We start from the raw sequence: 19,067 nt of genomic DNA, 5'->3' as shown, positions 1-19,067 counted from the left end.
GGCACGGGCTCCGCTCCTCCCGAGAGCCCGGCACGGGCTCCGCTCCTCCCGAGCAGAGCAGAGTCTCCGCTCCCTCCCGAGGGCCGAGTGCAGCGCTGCTCCCGTTCCCCGGGTCCCCTCAGCACCCGGTGGGACCACACATCTCTTGCTTTCTCCCAGCGACCTTGACAGCTCGGTGCGATCCCGTACAGTTTGGGGAAGCGCCTCAGGTTCCAGCAGGAATTACTGAAAACCCCAAGCCCTTCGTGCCTTAGTGAGTACAGGACCTTCTGATCAATGAGGCAAGCGGCAACACAGCCGGGCTGGGACAGCGGCTTTCGGGGACACGCACCGCGGCTCCCTCGGCCGCGGCCGGAACCGGGCGGACGCTTCACCGGCCGGCAGGTCAGCGCCACAGTCCCAGGCCCCGGGGCACAGCCCCGCCTAGGCCCAGGCGTTCCGCCCGGCTCCTCCCGGTTCCTCCCGGCTCCTCCCGGCCCGGCCCCTCCCGGCCTGGTTCCACCCGCCCGGTTCCTCCCGGCCCGGCCCCTCCCGGCCCCTCCCGGCCCCGCCCGGCCCGGCCCCGCCCGGCCCGGCGCTGCCGCTGCCGCGGGGCGGGGCCGCTCCGGGTTGGCGGGGCCGCGGGCCGGGGCCATGAGGCGCGCTCCCATTGGCCGGCGCTCGCCGCCTGTCGCGCGGGGATTGGCCGGGCGCTCCCCGCGGGGGCGGGGCGTGCGGCGGCGCGGGCGGGGGGCGTTAAAGGCGCCGCGTCGGGCGGGCGGAGCGGCGCGGCCATGGCGTACCAGGGCTTCGCGCAGGAGTACCTGGGCATGCCGGCCGTGACCCGCGCCTACACCACCGCCTGCGTGCTCACCACCGCCGCCGTGGTGAGCGGGGGCCGCCGAGGGGCGGGGGGCCGCGGGGCGGGGCGGGGCTGGCCGAGGGCGGCGGGTGACGGCAGCTGCTCTGCCTGTCTCCCACAGCAGCTGGAGTTCATCACCCCCTTCCAGCTGTACTTCAACCCCGACCTCATCTTCAGGAAGTTCCAGGTGAGGCCTCGCTCGGGCTCCGGGGCCCGCTGCGCCCCTGGCAGCGAGGGGTGGCTGTGTCCGCGTGGGCCCCGGTGTCCGCCCGCAGGGTGGCCGGGCAGTGCTGTGTCATCCCCCGGGGCTCCTGTCCCACTGCTCCGCTCCCCCGAGTGCTGCCAGCCCGCCCATCTCCTTCCAGCCTCTCCCCCACACACCACCTCGGCTTTTCCTTGACACAAAGCCATCTCTTCCTCCTCTGTTACACCGAGTGTGGCAGCTGCTTTTGGGCTGGTTGGAGGTGGCTTTGTTGTAGAGAGGCGTGAAAAGTAATTTATTTGGCTCTGGATGACGAATTGTGGATGTTTGACCTCTCTAGAAAAGTAGAGAAGTCTTCTTTTCCATACCTGGAAAGGTGAGATACTCAACGTGCCAGGGTATCATGTAAGAAGGTCCCACTAGAGGGTGGAGCAGCTGCCTGGTGTCCTGGGGTAGTTCTGAAGGGACAGGTGGATGACTGAACATTCATCTCCTGTGGACACTGTGATGGGCTGCTCTACATGTGATGAGGAGAGACCTCTGTCCACCTCCTTTTCTCTTCTCTCTCTTCTCTTTCAGATATGGAGGCTGATCACCAACTTCCTCTTTTTTGGGCCCCTGGGATTCAGTTTCTTTTTCAACATGATATTTCTGTATCCTTTGGTCTCAGTGACGTTCTCTGCTCCCATTTTGGCTTAGATGCAACTCTCCCCATCCACCTTCCTCCCCAGCATGGCTTGCCTTGACAGCACTCTTGGGCTGTGGGTTCTTCCCTTGGCTCTTCTGAATTGAAGCCGTGACCCTCCTGCCCCTCCATCTGTGCTTGCTGCAGGGCAGGCCCTGCCTAAGGGAGGCTGGCAGTGCTGGTGTGGCTCTTGCTGGAGAGCAGTGCCCATTCCTGGGGTGAGCTCTGGCTGAAGCACGGCAGGTGCCTGTCTCTGTGCATGGGGTCAGTGGTGTGAGGTGCAGTTTGCACCGTTCTGCTCTGGGCTCAGCTTGCAGCAGCTTGTTCCTGGGAAGTCCTGCTGCGGGCACAGGGTGGCCAGCTGTTAATTTCCTATACTGCAACCCCTCCCTTCTCTCCTGCTCTCAGGTACAGGTACTGCCGCATGCTAGAAGAAGGCTCCTTCCGTGGAAGGACGGCTGACTTTGTCTTCATGTTCCTCTTTGGAGGGTTTCTCATGACAGTATCCTTTTGAGCTGGTTGAGGCTCGTTGGTGTCTCTGAGATGCTGTGGGTAGTGTAGGGCTTGTCTGCTAGCTCTGTGTCCCAGCTGTGCTGTGGAGCAGGGACCTGCCTGCTGAGCAGCACAGCTGCTTCATGAACCTTCTTGGTGCCTCAGGGCAGAGAGCTGTGCCCTGAGAGCTGGGAGAGCTCTGCTGAGCGTGTGGCGCAGGGGCAGCTTTTGGCCGGGTGGCACAGCTTGTGCCCCTCGTCTTTCCCACCCTTGGCTTGGCCAGTGCCTCATCCAGTGTGCTTAGAGAGAAAAGCTGCCTGTGGCTGTGCTGCTGTCTGCAGAAGTGCCCCTGGCAAGGAGCTGGGCTGCCTCATCCCTGAAGAGAACACGTGGCAGAGTGCTCAGGAGGCTCAGCCCAAAAGGAGGCCACGTGTTCTGCTGCAAGAACCTGTCCAGCTGTGCCAAGGCCACTGCCTGAGCTCTGGTGAGTGCAGCATGGCTGTGATTGCATGAGGCTGGCTCAGGACAGAGGCAGGAACATGGAGCAATGAGGACAAGCAGTGGGTTCCCACACACTTGGCATGTGTGAGCCCAGAGCTTGCAGCCTGTCAGTAGCTGGAGGTACCATCACACAGCTTAAGTTCTTTTCACAACACAGTAATCTGTTAGTGAAATTTCTTTCCCTCCCAAGAATAAAGCTCTGAATATCTTCTGCTGTCCTCTGCAGATGGCTCAGAGCACTGCTGTCCCACGGAGCTCTGCATGAAGCTGTGTGAGCCATTAGAATCCAGGTGGCTGCAGCAGCCACGTGCTTGACCAGACGTGGATTTGGAGTCCAACTACAACAAGAGCAGGGGAAATCTTTGCCTCTCTCTGTCTCCTTGTGCTCTGAAGAAGAGGACTGTGAATTCCAAGAGCCATCTCACTGCTGAACTTCTTCTGTAGAAGGCTGATACTGGATGTGAGCTACTTGTTAAGATACGCCACTGTCCCAAGTGCTGTAAGGCTGTGAAAGCCCTTCTTTGAAGGCCATTTTGATGTTCATTTTGCAAAGGTGACTGTAGAGCTCTCTGGTCTCTGGTGGTTGTTGACATCAGCTTAAGGAGTGAACAACCTGCATGTGCACTCCAGAGTGTCTTGTTCTGGGGTGGCACAAAGGGAGATGTGTGTGGGGACAGTGGTGGTCAGTATATCTCAGCCAGGAAAGGCTTGGTGACATGGGCAGTGTCTGGGAACGCTGTGATCACCTGTCTCTAGTTTGGGTTTCCTGTCCCAAAGCACACTGTGCTGCCTGGAGGTGTGCACAGGTGGGTAGGATTTTCCTTGACTCGGTAGTTCCCAGCTGTTTGGACTCTTTGCCAGCCTGTTTTTCCTGGGCCAGGCTTTCACCATCATGCTGGTGTACGTGTGGAGTCGTAGGAACCCTTATATCCGCATGAACTTCTTTGGGCTTCTTAACTTCCAAGCCCCCTTCCTGCCCTGGGTCCTGATGGGATTCTCTCTGCTCCTAGGCAACTCCATCATCATTGATCTGCTGGGTAAGTCAAAGCTGGTGGGTGATGGGAACAAGGACACCTTGCAGCCACAGTGCTCAGTCCTCATGGGTGCTACTGGCACCTTCTCTTGGTTCCAGCTGACCTAAGAGTTGGGTTTCTAAGTGAGCTGCCTGGGTTTCTGGGTGGCTGGGCTTGGGCCTGGGCTTTAGCTTGTGACCTGCTTTTTGGTGTGTGTGTCCTGGGGTAGAAGCTGGGTATGGTGAGCTCTGACACTGCTGTGTCTGGTCTCCTGGGTGTACGATGCTGCCCTCAGGCTAATGGGCTCCCTGCATGCAGATCACAGCACCCTGCAGCATCCCTGGCTCTGGAGGGAGCTGGATTTGGGCACACAGCTGGGGTGTTCTTAGTTTTGCCCAGCAAAAACTCTGGTTCAGCTGGCAAAGGAGTCGCAGCTGTGCCTGACCTTGGTGGCCTCTCTCCCCAGGGATTGCAGTGGGTCATATCTATTATTTCTTGGAAGATGTTTTCCCCAATCAGCCTGGAGGAAAGAAGTTGCTGTTAACTCCTAACTTTCTGTAAGTAAAGTTGATTCTTTCTGGGCTTCACTGTGGGCTTTTCCAACCCAATCACTTCCATAGCAAACTGTGACCTAAGAGGCAACTGCGGGCTGACAGCACCTCAGCTCCACAGGTCATGGATTGCTGCATTATTTGCACGTTATATACAAGTGTACAGGGCCCATACAGCTGCTGCTGCTACCTTCAGCTTTGCTAGTAGAACTAGAGTCTGCTTACTGCTTGTGGAAATGTTAGATAGAGGCAGGATTTTTTCTTATGTATTTTCGTAGTTTAAGAAAGCAGAATATATTCTGCTTTGTGCACTGACAATCAAATCTGACCTGCTGATCAAGGAAGGAGGTACTGTCATCACTGTGTGTTGAGCTGAGCAAAAGAGTGGTTGGTGATGGTGCAGTGTGCCAGTGGCTGACAGCCAACCCCACAGAGGGCCAGGGTGTTCCTGGGAGGGCTGGGGGTTTCTCATCCTCAGCTCAGCTTCCTAACCTGCCTGCCTGCTGGGATGGGCATGTCCCTTGCCAGGAAGATGGTTTTTGACACACCTGAAGAGGATCCCAATTACAACCCTCTCCCTGAGGATCGTCCAGAACACCAGCCTAGAGACCAAGACCAGAACGAGCAGCAGCGTCCACAGTAGCATGGGGGACTTCTTCATGTGGCCAGATTCCTCCCTTCTGGCTGGACTTTGGCTGTGGCTCAGAGATCCTACTGGAATAACACCAGTTGCCATTCCGATGTGTAGTGTGTTGCTGTTTGTGTGGGTAACCCATCTTCCCCTTGTACAAAGTGGATCCACAGAGCTTTGCACACAAGAACTCCTGAATGTTTACAGAGGTGTTCTGGGGACAGGGCTGAAGCTGTGATGGCTCCTCAGTTCCCTGGTGTGGAATAAGTATCAAATGGGGTGTTAAACCAGTTCCTCCTTCTGCTGTCAATGACTTGCTGTGTGCCAGGTCACTCTTGCCCTCTGCACAAAGATGCACCTGGCCCTCACTCTCGTGAGACCTCTTTGTGGGCTTTCAATGAAGTAGTTCTGTACCATGGTAGAATGCAGCTCAGCCTCTTTCTTTCCTTTTTGTCCCCCACTCCTTTTCTGGTGGTTGTTTCCAAAGAGTCTTTACATTAAAGTCTTTATTTTTCAGTTGTGTGTCCATTTCTGCCAGGGGCAGAGGCAGCAGTTAATCAGAAATTTGCTCAAACCTGCCAGGTTTGGGATTTTCTTTTCTGGTGGGCAAGGCAAAGTTCAGGCTAGCTGGAAGATGTCTTTCCCTCTTCTCTCAGCAGGGCTGCAGAGCATGAGGAGGAGTGTGGGGGATGTCTAATTGGATAAAGGGGTGCCTGGGAAAGGACAAAGGGACTGAGCTGTTCACTTGATCCAGGCAGTGGCTGGAAGCAGCACGTGACACTGGCAATAAAGACTGCACCTGCAGTGTAATTCCACTCTTGTTGAATTTTTAGTTCTGAAACTTAAACATCTGAGTTTCAGGGGAAAATGGAATAAACTCGTTCCTACCCTGACACCTGTACGAAATGGATCTTGTTAACACAGTACCCACTGTGCTTGTACCCAACCTCAGAGCAGTCTGCACACATTGTATCGTACAGCAGCTCACTCCTAACAGTGCTGGTTGCTCAGACCTGCAAACCACCCCACACTATGAAATGGGATTAACAAACATCTGATTGAGCACACACACAAACCCACACACACACCAACTCCCCCTCTCCTGTGGTCTTCCAATCAAACACTTTATCAAAAATCAGACCTGATTTGAACAAACTCTTGCTGCACTTATTCTTCCCTCTGCCAAGAGGATGAGAGGTCTGCATTGGTGGTAATTTATTCTAGAAGATGCAGTGGTACTAAGGGCTAATGATAACAGAGCTGTGGTCTCAGTCCCTAGAAGGAGTTTGTCTTTGAAGTCTCCAGATGTTCTGTTATAAATTGCCTGAGATTGAGTCTTTGAACTGTAAAAGTTGGGCTATGCTTTTAGGTGGGGTACCAGATTAACCCAAGAATTGTAACTGTACAGCAAGAAAGCTGTTCCTGGCTGTTCCCCAGTAGTTCTAATGCTACATAAAGAAAGCTGGCTGAAGTTCCCATCTTTCTGGACTTGGTCCCTTGACTGTCCTGCTTTGTCCCTGGCTGCTTTGAGGGACAAATTTGTACAGTCTCTCTGGCCTTGAGAAGCACAGAGGTGCTGCAGTCCTGGTATGCCTGCACCTCATTGTGAATTTGAGGATTAGTAATCACAAACTTCACAGCAATTTAAAAAACTGCACCACAGATGCTAATTTAAGGCTGCAACAGTTTCACATGTATTTTAATTGAATTCCCTGAAGAGGCTGCTGGCCGAAGTCCCCAGTCATGTAACAAAGGAAGGCTGAAGACTTCTCAAGAAGGCTTGGAGATTTATGTCCATGAGCCAAAACATGTTTTACATGGGAGGCTAAGATGCAGCAGCAATCCCAGGGTTTGTCTTACTTGCTCAAATAACCTTTCAACCTCTCTAATACGAAGTAATGCATGGAGTAACACTCTGGCACAGGAGCCTAGGATAAGACTGAATAATATTATTACTAAATTGCAAGTTTTCAGTTTCTGCAGACTAACATCTGGAAAAAGTTCCCTCCCACCCAAGAATCAGAACTGTATCTGTTATTACTCAAGTCTAAACATGATAAATTAAGGCCAGATAGTGTTTTTTGACTGTGCTAGCAGGGTGGGTGGATCAGCAAAGATCATAAAACCTATGGCTTTATCATAAAGGCCTGAACATAACTGTCAGGCTGCCAGCAAAATCTGCCTTGCTTGCAACACTCATCAGTTTTGGCAGTGAACGGCAGGAACTCTATCAAAGAGATGAGGTACCTCAAGAGCAAGATAGAGTCTAATTAGTTTGTAAGCAAGCTTGGATTTTTCTTTAAATCTCACTTCAATTGATTTTGGTTTTAAACTCCCTAGAGAAAGACAGGTTGCTTCTTGGGTTGCAAAATCCTAACACTGCAATGCTAAGGACATTCATGACACCCACTTTGCTTTGAGTGCTCTGTGCACTGCAGCTGGCAGTGTTGTGTGCTCAGTGACCACAGCAAAGGCACTGGCTGCAGAGAAGCTTCAGTCTCAGTGACTGGAGGCCTTACCTGCTGTACCACTGCAGAGACTGTGCTGTTTTCCAGGTGCAGTCTTCACAGAAAACAGGGTTGACCACAGACCAGGCTGACATCTGACAGAAATGACTCTTAAGTCTGTGATTTCAGTTAAACTGTTCTACCTTGTTGAGTAAACCAGCTGAACATCTCCCTGAGGTCATTACTGACTGTGCCAAGTCTGGTAGCAGACCAATCCTTAGAGTGTTTGCTGCTTCTAGTTCTCAATCTTTCTCACTTTCCCTTGCACCAAAAGGTTTTGGGCTGTTGTACCTGTTGAAGTAAAGCACCCAGGAAAACTGAATGCATGTGAGTGTTCAGCACTATACCCAAAAGCATAGTGCTGGGACTGCTCAGTTACCAAAACAGCAAAAAACACGGTGAGATTCACTGTTCATGCAAACTTACTGAACTCAACCTACGTTGTATGCATTCCTTTTATTTAAAAAGTTGTCCTAGGAGTGCACGTTGCACCTATAGAAAAGAATCTTTACACTGTCCACACACAGGCATATAAGGGCTCCAGCACCTGCCACAGGTCTCAGCTAGAGCTCACGCAGCGCTCTCGGGACGTGGCACTGGGGTGGAGGGGGTGGGGCAGAGTCAGCAGTACTGGGAACTCATGGCAAGTGGAATGTGTGTCCCCTTCAGAGACAGAAAGACCCCTGCCAATTTTAGATCCATCTGGGGGGAGGAATAGGGATAAAGTCTGTAGGAAGAGCACCAGTGTCACAACAGGAAGGTTACCAGGCTGGAGCAGTATTGGCCAAACGTCTCATGCGCCTAAGGGAGAGAGAGAGAGCCACAGTGAGTGCATGTTACACACATGGGAGGTCTGACCAAAACCAATGCTTCTGGGGAGGCTGCCACAGCTTTGTCAACTTTGTAGACAGGTTAATTCCTAGCCAGAGCTCCTCAGTCACCTGAGAGTGCCCCTGTTGATAAAGCAAAGACACTGTTTGCACTAACAGCTGTTAGGGCACTTTGTGTCATTAACTTGGATTGAACTGACTGCTATTGTAAACTCTTCAGTCAGCCATAGCTGATATACAAAATGACTGTGCTACTGTTAATCAGCAGTTAAAAAAACATCCTGGGAAAGAGCTGAGCCAGTATTATTTACTATTTCCACAATGTATCTTTTGGAGAGATACTAGCTATCCTTCATATCTGCCAGGAAGAATTTCGTCAAGTAGGTGCAAGCTCTCAGCTGCTGTCAGACTCACTTAGCAGGTCTCTGGTGGGCAGAGCTGCTCCTGGAACCACAAAGTGCTCCTGTGCTGGCAAACAGGGTGGCATCACTCAGGCTAGAGCTGGGAGCTTGCCCATTGCTACATCACATTGAACTTTACATAAAAGGAAGCTTTGTGCCAGGGGAAGCATGACAGTGCATGAAACTCCAATATGTTTGATTCATGCCTTCCTATGCAAACAACTCCCCTGGACAAGCAAAGAGCCCAAGAAAAAAAAAATGGGTTAAAAAAAGGGAAACTTCCTGCAAGCAGGAGATGGTAGAGCAGACATTTCAATGTCTGGGGAGGAAAGTGATGATAGCTGAATACCCTGAAGCTAAAGCTTCTGTTGTGAGCAAGGCTGACATCCTGACAGTTAGCTCTCAGCAGGGAAAGATAAACATCAGAGCTTGGAGCTTCTGTCAAGGGACAGGCCAGGAGAGCTGTCCAAAGTAGTGGCAGTACCTTGTGTTTCTGTCCTGGTCTCTGATCTTCTTCTCCATCTCAGCGTCTGTGAGGGTTTCCAGGAGAGGGCACCACTGGTCAGCATCCCCCGTGTTGCGGATTGCAATCTCCACAGTGGGCAAAGGGTTCTCGCTGCAGGGAACAAAGCAACATCCATCAGTGGGCTCACAGCACTCCTCTGGGTCACCAGCCCAGGGACAAGCACAGGGACAACAGAGCATCATTTACAGTGTCTCAAGCTTCAGTATTCCTTCTTCACTCTGCTTAGTACAGTGTGGGTCCCTGAAGTTACACCCCTGTGGAACCTGAAGTTTCTGGGAAAGCAGCTACACCCATCTCCAGTCAGCAATGAAGGGGGATTTGTGCTGGACCTGCAATTCTTTCCCATGCAGGCTGTCACATCCCTGGCTGTCAGGGTGCAACCCCAAAAGGCACAGCTCCTCCCAGTCCATCAGTCCTGGGAGTGCTTCTCCCAGGGCAGCCCAGGAGCTGGGACTGTTCCCAGGGCTCCCTGTCCAGCCTGGCTGTTCTGTTCCAGTCCTGTTCCAGGACTGTTCCCAGGGCTCCCTGTCCAGCCTGGCTGTTCTGCAGCTCTCAATCCCTAGCTGCAGTTTGCCTAGCACACCCCTGACAGTTCTTCCCTAGCAAAAATCTGTCTTTCTTGGGAGCCTGACACTGGAAAGAGCAGTCTTTTAGGATTTGCTGTGGCTAACAAGCAATGAAACACCAGGCTGTGCCCCAAATCACAAGATCTGTTCCTCAGAGATTCCTCTGCCCTGACCAGCTGTATTATCACATGCACAAAATATTTACTGCTTCACTAGCTGCTTTTCAGTAAAAGTCAACAGGAATTGACCAAGAGTAGCTTCCCAAATATTGACAGTGGAGCCGGAAGCCCAGCATAAATATAGAGGAGCCTCGGAATGTAAATGTTTGCTTTGAATTCTCAAAGGTGGCTCAGCCTGAGCTGCAGAAGTGTGTGTGTGAGAGGAGCCCTGGGACAGGTGTGCACACACATCTGGCTCCCTCCCCAGGGACGTGCACCCCTCCACAGGATTTCAGCACTCACAGGCAGCTCTCTCACTCCCTCAGGAAAGAACTCAAATGCTAATCATCATGGGAACACACAACATCTGCATCAAAGCTAATAACCTAAAATAACTAGTCTTCAAAGTAATGCTACCATGAAAAATTAATCCAGAGCCTTTGGTATCTGATCCAAGGAGGAAGCTTTAATCAAATGTACTTCTAGTACTGCTGACATCCGCTAAACAACACTCAAACCCAGGAATTTCATCTTAGTCCCAGAATGCCACACATTCCAGGCGAAATTGGATATTAATTAGGGTTTTGTTAGTGATAGCATGATCTCTACCTCACTATGCTTAACACTGAGCACTCACTGAATTAAACAGGGGATGGAAAGCTGGACTCATGCATAACCTAACTGCAAAGCAACTCAGATACCACATTTCTTTAGCAAAGAATCAGAGAGAAACTGAAAAATCCTTCCTCATCTCCCAGCCTCTACAGTAAGACAGCTCCTCTTCTGCCATTTTTTCCTGATGAGGAGCAAAGTGCTGCTGCCAGAATGGCTGAAAGGCACTGCCAGCTGCAGGGATCCCAGAAGAGCAAGGCACTGCCTCTGCTCAGGCTCCTGGCCTCTGGCAGTAGTGTCAGGGGCACACCAACAAAGCAGGGAGACATCATCTTTTGGAAAGGTGACTCCTCAGGCACATGGATTTGGTGTGGGAGAACCTGTGCCATCACTCAGCTCTCAAAGGCAAAACTGGCTGTGAAGTGCTGTGAGCTGCCACCAGAAACACTCAGCACACAGGAGGGAACATCACAGCCCACACTGCCCCTGAAAATCCCACAGGCAGCAGTTAGCTGTCTGCTCCACTCCTGCCCTGCCACTGGACTTCAGGCTCTCCTTGTTTTGCACAGACCAGCCCAGCTGAAAATAGTGCCCTGGCTTTCATCAACTAAAAGACAGTTTCACCTCTCCCTCAGATGATTAAGAGGCACATGACTTCTCAAACCCCAAGTCCCTTGAGATATTAAAGTTCTTTTGATACATCTAAAGCAGACCCTTTCCTTACATCAATGGAATGATGTTGAAGCAACCACCAGTCCTGTGGTTTGGAAATTCAGGAACTAACCAACCACAGAACCCAAATATTATTAATCACTGTAAGGTTTCAAATGTACTCCTTTGCTAGAAGAAAAAAAGGAAGAGGAGGATATGTTTTTACTACGACAAAAAAAACGAGGTTTCAATTAGGTGTTTTTTTTTCTCTCTGAACAGCTCATGTCCATGTACTTTGTTCTGGTGGGGTTCCTTTTTTAGTTTTTTGTTCTCCCTCTTGCAATACTGCCACAGTGCGAAGAGAATCTGAAATCTGCCTGTTTGAACTACCCGTAAGAGGAAGCACCCTTTGGTGCCATGGCCCAACATATGTTTTTGGGGACAATAGTGTAAAGCTGGCATTAACACAAGCCTGGGCAGTACTGACTAAAACTTTACTTGCTGCAAGTTCCAGCAACTGAGCAGAAGCAAAGGGAGAAATGAACCCCACTCCCAAGAGTCAACACATACACAGATTACTTTCTTGGATATCTGCAGTACATGGAGAAGCACAGGCAGGAGGGACAGACACTTCACTGCAGGCCAAAATACAGACAGTGGTGCAGCACAACATGTGTCAGGCTCTCATCCACCACCCTGCAAGTTACCATCACTTCTCAGGAATGCCCACCCCACTGCTTTGTTGTTGGTGTTGCTGGATGGAGTCCCAAGTCAAAACTCCAAGTATCAGTCCAAGGTTGCCCAGGAGGGAAAGGCAGAAGCCACCTCCCAACCTTCCAAGGGACATCAGCAGGATGGACACACACTCTAACAATTTAATTCAGAGTTTGATTCACGTGTGCTAAAGGGTCCCTTTCCATTTTCTAATATGAATCACTCTAGGGATCACTTTAGAACCAGGCAATTGCTGTGAAAGACTGGCAGGATAAGAACTATACCCAGAGGAAGCAGAGACCAGTGCAAGAGCAACTTGCACAGAGCAGATCAGGGTCTATTTCTCACAGAAAGCCGACCAGACAGGAACCCTTTGGATGGAGCAGGAAGAAGGAGCAGAGCTCATGGCAGCAGCCAGCTTCCCCCCAGTCTCCAGCTCCTCTTTGCTTATTCCCACTCCAACTAGTCCCTGTCCTCTGCCTGAGGTAGGGCAGGGCTGGGCACGTTTCTCTGGGCTGCTTCCTTGACTCACCCCTACAAAACTGTTGTCAATAGTGCCATTCCCTCCTCTGCAAACACAGCATTTGCTGAACTCTTAAACTTCCCCGACTGTCACTGTGACCTGAGGTCACAAAACCGCCGTGTACATTAAAGGACTGTTACAGCTGCAGACTCAGCACTGTGCTGTGGATAACATCAGCGCAGGAACTCACCACAGAATGCTGCACAGCACAACTGGAAGCCATTTAGGAGAAAAATTAGAAGGCTGACTAATGAAACCTGACAATGCTGCATTCCAGCTGTGAGAAGGGCCTATGATCAACCCACCTCTATCATTAGTCTGAGTAGAGAGGCAGTTTTCATCAGTCCAAAGCTTGAAACAGTGGATGGCCCAAGTTAGGCAAAGCTAACAAAACAAAAAATATATCTGGGGCTCATCATGACCTGACACTAGAAGAGGGACTATCCCTGTAAATTAATTCTGTCAACAGAAGCTGACATTTCATCAATATTTGGTCGCAAAATGTATTAGACCCATCAGGAAAAGATATTTAGGCACAAGCACAAAACATTTTTCAGATTGACAGAATGGGTGCAAGCCATAAGGACTGATTTCAAACAAAACCTTCCTAATTAGGTCAGCTGTTTTAAGATCCATTGATGCAAATGCCCATGAAGTACAAACACCCCCAGAGCCAGACAAGGAGGTGGCAGCTCAGTACCTGAAGGCATAGGTCTTCTGGTGCCAGCTCAGCTGTCCCCGGATGCTGTAGGCAATAGTTGTGACAAACTCCCCGCCCAGGCCAAGCTCTGAGCACAGCTTCAAGGCAAACTTCTCTGGTGAGTTCTCCTTCTCTGACATGTCCCACTCAAACTGGTCTACGAGGGAGATGTTTCCTACATGGATGTTCAGCTGGAGAGAAGGGAAAAAAACAGGTTATTTGTTTCCACTTTCACAAAGGTTTGCTCAAGGTGACTGAACTGACAAGACAGAGGCTGAAGGGAACAGAGCAGTAATTCCTAGTTCAATCTGCAGAGTTCCTTAACTGAATTCTTCATTTCAGCACCATGAAGATAATTCAGCATTGCTCACCAAGGCTCAGCTCTTCCAAAGGAAGATGGCAATGCTTTAACCGAACTATTTCACCATCTCAGAGGCTGGGCACATGGATATTTAATAATCTGTCACCTTGGTTCTGTTCTCAATACATAGGACAAAGGGGAATCGGGTTGGAGGACTGGAATTAAGAGCTCCTTTGCTCTGAGGGAAGCTTTTGTACTTTTAGTCCCCCACAACCTGAAGAAACCCGAATGGTACAGCTCTCATCCTGCTGCCTTCCTGTATTACCTTAATAATAACTCGTTGGTCTGACTGATCCTCTAGGATGCTATCAGTCGGGTAGGACTCGATCTGCTGTCGGATGGCAGATGCAATTGCAGGGACAAAGGTCAGAGGATTCAAATCCAGGTCATCACAAAGAATCTCGGAGAACATTTCTGGGGTCATCAGTTTTTCTGTTACAGAACAAGAATGAACACTGTAAACTTCCTAAGAATATTTAATGTCTGCCACTTACAAAACACACAAAATCCCACAGGGCAAGGTGATAAAGGGAATCCCAAATGCATTACCTTTTGCTTTTAAAAGGGTGTTTTGTGCCAGGTCCGTAAGGGCAGACACACTGATACAGGGACTTACAGCCTTCTTTACCTGCTCCATGGTATCCAGACAGTGTGGCCACAGAAGCCACAGCCATCAACCTCAGCCAACAGAGTACTCTCAGACCACTGAGCTGATGAACTGGCTCAGGAAAATCTGCCAGTTAAACTCTTCAGACTACACATGTCCAGGAATGACTGCAACCCATGGAAGTAGCAGAGCATTTGCTAAGAGATGCAAGCACTGAATACAGTCCAGAGTGGGAGGGCTTTAAAGCTTTGTCTGTATGGGGCAAGGACATTTGGTGATGGACACAGCTTTACGTCTCCAGTCTCAGGAAACTCTCCTTTCTACATACCATTCATGTTCCACGTAAATGCATCTCGGAGTTTCTGCCCATCAATTTCCATATCAAGCCTGATTGGAACCAGAACCTCTGGCTGGGATGCATTCTCATGGATCACTGCTGGGTCATGGTCATCAAAGCTAAAGTGGAGAGCAACAACACAGTATATGCAACGAGCACATGACACATCTGGCATCCACAGAGGGAAGGCAACATTAGTTGGAAGCAATCCTCACACTCCAACTCCCCAATCTGTCTTCAGACTCCTCAATGCAACTTACAGGGCTGTGGCAACTAATACCAGCTTATCACCTTTTATTACATCTATCATAACACATTCCTGCAAGTAAAACAAGGAAGTTTTCTAGGATTAGATTTATCTTGGCTGCCTTAAGTTTTATAATGGAAAAAAACATTAGTCATGAGCTTCAGCAGCATTTTCCACTAAACAAACTAGATCAAAGTTACTAGTATATGTCAGTGAGAAGCAGCCTGTCCTTCACAAAGATGGTCTGCAGGCTTCTCAAATGACAACTGCTCAGCAAATCAGCAGGAAGTAGAAGGAACTCAGGAGGAAAAAATGAACCATTTTCCTGACAAAAGAAAAGCCTCCACTCTGAGCCATGGATGGCTACTGTAACATAGAGCCTCAGGACACACAATTTAACTAAGAACCTCAAAGTAGGTTGTTTGTCAGCTGGGGATGAATCACAGCATTACATGAACTCATTACATGAACTGGCAGCATGTCATTTTGGTAACTATTCCCACTTTGCAGAAGCAGGACGCTGTCTTACCACAGAGGGAATGTTCTCTTCTTATCCCTGCCCATGCGGTTCCTGTTGATGGTTGTTGAGCACGGCACGGCGTCCAGGTGATGAGAGCTGTTGGGCAGGGTCGGCACCCACTGGTTGTTCCTCTTTGCCTTCTGTTCTCTGAAGGAGACTGGATGTTACCCTGCAGGCCCTCAGCACTACTGCTGCTACTCAAGGAAGGGTGTAATTTTAAACTTTAAGTGTATTACGAGTTCCTGCTATTTTATTCTGGGACCATCAACATTACTGTTTCACCAGGAACTCATGTTCCATGTCAGCCTCTTGGAAGGCCATTCTCCAGCTCACAAATATCCATCAGATATGACTCCAGGTGCACCTTTATAAATACTAGATTCATATTTGGATTTTCTGTCTATACTTTACAAAAGGACTGCTGAGAAATGCAAGGTCTCCAAAAAGCAGTATGTGAAGAGAGCATTCTTTAAAACATCTGTTACAGATGGAATGCAGTAATTGCAAAAGAAGTTGTATCAACAAACACTTGGATTTTTCTTCCTGTTTTATGTGGGCAGTAACCCAATCCTTACACTCTGGAGATCCCCATTTGCCTAGCACTGCAAATACTTAATGCAGACTGGCAAACAAGCCCTGCACAATGGCCTGGGCTTATGGAGCTCCTCGTGTTCCTGCCCCTGCTGACATCTTCCAAGCAGCTCTGTTCTGAGCTCAGCCTCACCAACACTGCTTACCTGAGGTAGGTAGGAGGTTCTGTGCTGATAGACACTGCCTTGTACTTCTCATCATTTCCATCCAAGATCTCTTCCACTTCAGAGGCCTTTAGCAGCGTCACACTAGTGGCTAATGTTGTGTAGCCATGATCTATTACCAGGAAAGATGGCAATAATTAATTCAGAAAAGGGCTACGTATACTGTAGCATTAATAAGCTACATAGTGACAAACCCTCTCTGTCTCTGCAGGCGGGACTAACACAGAGATACAAGTGTCCTTTGGGCTTCATCTTCTTACAGATAATTACAAGGCCCAGAAAACAATGCTCAGTGGACTTAAAGGTCGGAACTAGAAATGCAAGGATCGATAGAAAAGCTGTTAAAGAATTGGGGAAGGGGGAGAGGCCTCAGGACAGCTCTTGCTGAATGACAGAGACCATCTGCAGTGGAGAGTCCTGCTAAGGTTCTGAGAAAGGAGAGTTAGGCATGGGATTGGGAGGCACAAGTAGGGTGACCACAGACAGAGATCAGAGGAAGAGAATTAGACATTAATATTATTGCAATAACACCAAAGGTCACAGTGGACATTCTTCCTCTAGCACAGCTAAGAATAACACACAGATGAGACTTACATCTTCGAGGACTGTGAGACCGCTGATTTTCTGTTGGGGGAAAAAGAAAGCAAGAGGTCAGCAGGATACTTGGAGGAAAGAGACATAAGCCCAGAGTAAATCATTCTTTTTATTATGCTTTAGTCTACAGAACACACAAGAATCATATCACTAAGAAATTTAACTGCTTGCTATTAGTCCCTCAACAAAAACAATGTCAATATTCTCCCTGTAGCAGTCACACCAGTAGCAACACACCACAAATTCTGGCAGGCACAAACATCCAGTCCCTGCAATAAGCAAAGTTAAGCAAAGATGCACATCTTCAATGGGGCATCCTTGCAACACTTCTGCCTATTCAATGACAGAGACAAAGACACCCCTCTTAGTCTACATAAAAATCTCTTCTGAAATATGGTATTGATTTGGAGATGTGGCTTTTGCTTTGTGATGAACGTAGCCAACCCCAGGAATTCCATGATGGATGTTTCCATTTCAGAATGTTTTTGATCAGGTGCTATTTCTTGCCAGCCTGAACCAGGAGCCACCAGTGGCACCGTTGCAGGGTGCTCCATCACTGGGGCAGTCTGAAGTGATTCACGCAGCCCTCACGGTGCACAGGCTTCTGAAGCACCAGGAACAGTTTTTCAAGGCAAAATTTTCGATAAACATTTCTGGGAATGTTTACTCATCTTCTCACCATGTGAAGAAGCCACAATCTTCTTCCTTTCTTCCACCGTGGCCAGGCGCCTCCAGAGCGAGGGGTACCTCTTGTACAGGGAGCCCCGAAACATGCGCAAGTAGTTCCCCACCTGCAAGAAGAGAAGTGGACAAGTGGCCTGGTATTCCATTTAGGAGTTACAGCAGAGGCTGGAAGAAATTCACTTCTTTTTAATGATAAGAAGGACTTCTTAAGAGGGTGTTTTTGGTGGGTTTTTGTGCTGTGTCTGGCATCAAATAGCACCACGATTTTTCTGGCAACATAGAAAACAGAATTTTTATCAGCACTTATTTCAATGGTGCTATCTTACTTTACTAGATCCAAAATAACTCCCATCTACTGATAATAGGAAAATACTCCATTCATTTGCATGTATTTTTGAACGACCTACACCTTCTTTACTTCAGTTTCCATATCAATGTGCAATGCTCAGTTGGAATTAAACTAAACCAGAAATCCAGCTCTCTGACACATTATTTTTACTTTGAACCTCCTCATCATCTAGACATTATGTGTCTACAGCAAATGCCCAGAGACTTGTATTTTGTTTTAAACCTTTGAACATCCAAAATGTGATTGCTGCCAATAGTCCTCTTTCAGATTTACTTACCATCTGTAAAACAGTTCTGTTCTTCCTGGCATAAGATCCTCACCTGTGCTGAAAGCCACAGCAGGCCTTGCTGAACAACACAACCATTTCTAGACTCTGAAATCAAATTTTTAGACTGCCAGGACCCTGGCAGACTGCCACACAACAAGGTTTTTATTCCTTGTTTGAGAAACGCTTTTTTGATCTTCGTTTTTAGCTGTATTTTTCACTCTACAGTGCTCATCCACAGACAGAAATTAATGGTAGATAAAAAAGACAACCCTTTTTCTTCTCCATGTACTTGGTATGGCAGTCTCACAGCTCAGCTGACTGCAGGTACAGTTTGCTTTCAAACTCTATATTTCACACGAGAGAGCGAGGGGTGTTCAGTCCCCGCTCAACTTACAGAGCTGGCAGTGAAATTAGCCAACAGTCCCTTTTCTGCATCAAGTAGGGGGCTGTAACATTTTTTCCCTGTTTTCAGCTGTTTCCCTGGTGCTAAAGGGCCAGTGTTTCTTGCTTGAATAAGGCTCTTTGTCAGGGAGGCTCAACACCCTTTCAGCACGGGACAACACAGCGCCAGCACAGACACGGGGTGTGAGCCTCTGCCCGCCCTGTTTGCTGACCAGACTGTGCACAAGGCAGAAGGAGCTGCACTGGCTGGTTTGGTGCTGGTCCCCGAGCACAGAGGCCCACGTGAAATAACCCCAACCCCTCCACAACTGCGTACAGAAATCATTCCCGGTGATGGGGAGCGGGGCCTCAGGCTGCGATCGGGGAGGATCCGCTCCCCACGTACCCGTGCGGGTCCCGGGGGCCGCCCTTATGGGAGCACTGGTCCGTCCCGTCCCCCCAGCACGGCTGAGGCCCTCGGCAGACCCGCCGGGGCAGAGGGGACCCCACGCCAGGGCTTTCCTCCGCCCCTTGCTCGCCCTGAGCGCAGCCTCCCATCCCCGGCCCCCGCATCCCCGGCCCGGCCCGGCCCCCGCATCCCCGGCCCGGCCCGGGCCCGGCTCCCGCCCGGGCCGCACCTCGGAGCCGATCATGTAGAACTCGCCGTCCTCCTCCAGCTGGAACTTGACGGGCTTCTGCCCGAAGGTCTTGCTCAGAGCCATCATCATCATCGCGGCGGCGGGCGGGGGCGGCGGCGCCCGGAGAGCGGAGCGCGGCCGGGCGGCGGCGGCGGGCGGAGCGCGGCCTAGCGCGGGCCCGCTGCGCGCATGCGGCGGGCGGGCGGAGCGGGCCCGGCCGGG

General features: G+C 50.0%; 2 protein-coding genes across 5 annotated transcripts; one reads left to right on the top strand and one right to left on the bottom strand.

Annotated features, from left to right (window-relative positions):
* The first annotated feature begins 708 nt into the window (after positions 1 to 708).
* Positions 709 to 5,809, top strand: DERL3 (derlin 3). 4 transcript variants are annotated; one of them, XM_030285310.4, is made up of 7 exons: positions 709 to 866; positions 963 to 1,028; positions 1,623 to 1,696; positions 2,137 to 2,230; positions 3,563 to 3,758; positions 4,201 to 4,291; positions 5,573 to 5,809. In XM_030285310.4, exons 1-7 carry the CDS (start codon positions 774 to 776, stop codon positions 5,619 to 5,621), a joined length of 663 nt encoding a protein of 220 aa, XP_030141170.2. In that variant the 5' UTR covers positions 709 to 773; the 3' UTR covers positions 5,622 to 5,809.
* A 2,051-nt stretch (positions 5,810 to 7,860) lies between these two features.
* SMARCB1 (SWI/SNF related BAF chromatin remodeling complex subunit B1) lies at positions 7,861 to 19,039 on the bottom strand. The gene is made up of 10 exons (XM_002200017.6): positions 18,846 to 19,039; positions 17,205 to 17,316; positions 16,526 to 16,555; positions 15,914 to 16,043; positions 15,186 to 15,323; positions 14,401 to 14,528; positions 13,731 to 13,897; positions 13,105 to 13,295; positions 9,139 to 9,270; positions 7,861 to 8,224 (listed from the first exon to the last, which is right to left on the bottom strand). Exons 1-10 carry the CDS (start codon positions 18,936 to 18,938, stop codon positions 8,185 to 8,187), a joined length of 1,161 nt encoding a protein of 386 aa, XP_002200053.1. The 5' UTR covers positions 18,939 to 19,039; the 3' UTR covers positions 7,861 to 8,184.
* Positions 19,040 to 19,067: the final 28 nt, after the last annotated feature.

Source organism: Taeniopygia guttata, chromosome 15, assembly GCF_048771995.1.
Source record: "Taeniopygia guttata chromosome 15, bTaeGut7.mat, whole genome shotgun sequence".
Lineage (NCBI taxonomy): Eukaryota > Metazoa > Chordata > Aves > Passeriformes > Estrildidae > Taeniopygia > Taeniopygia guttata.
This window is presented reverse-complemented; position numbering and strand designations above follow the sequence as displayed.